Source organism: Myotis davidii, unplaced genomic scaffold (genome assembly GCF_000327345.1).
Source record: "Myotis davidii unplaced genomic scaffold, ASM32734v1 scaffold652, whole genome shotgun sequence".
In the NCBI taxonomy this organism is placed as follows: domain Eukaryota; kingdom Metazoa; phylum Chordata; class Mammalia; order Chiroptera; family Vespertilionidae; genus Myotis; species Myotis davidii.
The window spans coordinates 107,413-108,936 of NW_006284936.1; the positions used below are offsets into that span (position 1 = coordinate 107,413).

Below are 1,524 nucleotides of genomic sequence, written 5' to 3' on the forward strand. Positions count from 1 at the left end.
CTTTTATGTAATTGTTATATTTTACTCTCTGCCTGCCTGCCTGATCACCCCTAACTGCCTCTGCCTGCAGCCCCGTCACCATGGCTTTGTCCAGAAGGACAACCGGAAGGTCTCTTGGAAGGTCTCCAGATCTAATTAGCATATTACCCGTTTTCCATAAGTTTTCAGATAATAATTCGGTATTTTAAAATGTAAATGGTGGTGTCGTTTCCAGGGCAGGGTTGTATGTCACTTTGAGTGCAGGTTTTGGACAAAATGTTCTCTGTTTCAAAGAGAAATAGCCCTTTCCCATTTTGAATTTGATCTCCAGGCAGGTGAATAAAAATTTCTTAAAATATGTTTTTATTGATTTTTACAGAGAGAGAAACATTGATGAGAGGATGAGAGAGAAACATCAATCAGCTGCCTCCTGCATAACCCCTACCTGAAATCGAACCTGTGACCTCTTGGTGCATGGGTCAGCAATCAAATACTGAGCCACACTGGCCAGTTATGAATAAAGATTTTTAAAAAATATATATTATTGTTTTTTTACAGAGAGGAAGGGAGAGGGATAGAGAGTTAGAAACATTGCTGAGAGAGAAACATTGATCAGCTGCCTCCTGCACACTCCCCACTGGGGATGTACCCGCAATCAAGGTACATGCCCTTCACTGGAATTGAACCCAGGACCCTTGAGTCCAAAGGCCGATGCTCTATCCACTGAGCCAAACCGGTTAGGGCAAGGATCTCAAATTGAATGAGAGCTGCCAGCAAATTGAACAGATTGCCTTAGGTTCCTTTATCCAGAGTTATATTCATGTAGAAGATAAATGATCACTTAGTGTACCTATTGTACCTTAGTAACATACAGAAGGCTGAACTAGAAAACATACAAAGTCACTTTCAAAAATGAGATCTTAATGAGTTTCTTAAACTAACGCTTCCAAATACCTGTATACATTTTCAAGAAAGAAAAACCAGACAGCTTAAAAGTACTAAGACTCTGTACTACTCATTGATTATTCATTGAGAAAAATCACCAAATGTTTTTCCTTGGAATTAGGATATTAGAATTTTGAGTTAAATATAATACAGTGTTTATTTTAAGACACCGTATAACTGTTTTTCTCAACTTATAAAATGTGTTTAACAAATATTTCAACGACATTTTTTATGAATAGGGGTAACAACAACGTAATAAAAATTCATTTTATCATATTTATATTATAAAAAAATTCACAAACATTTATACACAAGTTACCTGCTCTGGTTTCATTAGCTGCTTTTTGGATTCCTCTTCTTTGGCTGCATGCACACTTATAGATGCAAATATCAGCCCTGCAGGCATGATTGTCAGCTTTCGCATCTGAGAAAGATACACACAATAAATAAACATTTATTTTTATTGTTGAGAGTATTACAGATGTCCCCAATTTGCCTCCTTCCACCGTGCTCATACCCCACCCCAGGCCTTCATCACACTATTGTCTGTGTCCTTGGGTTATGCATATTCTGTATAATAAAAGGCTAATATGCACATGG

The 1,524-nt window shown here is 37.5% G+C and overlaps 1 protein-coding gene across 3 annotated transcripts in view; it reads right to left on the bottom strand.

The window, feature by feature from the left end:
* The window catches only part of APOOL (apolipoprotein O-like), a 123,967-nt gene that overhangs the window by 78,090 nt on the left and 44,353 nt on the right, over nt 1-1,524 (bottom strand). For all 3 annotated transcript variants that reach the window (XM_006755198.2, XM_015558412.1, XM_015558411.1), the window contains exon 2: nt 1,244-1,348. In XM_006755198.2, the coding sequence (XP_006755261.1) occupies nt 1,244-1,348 (105 nt within the window). The remainder of the gene's footprint in view (nt 1-1,243; nt 1,349-1,524) is intronic.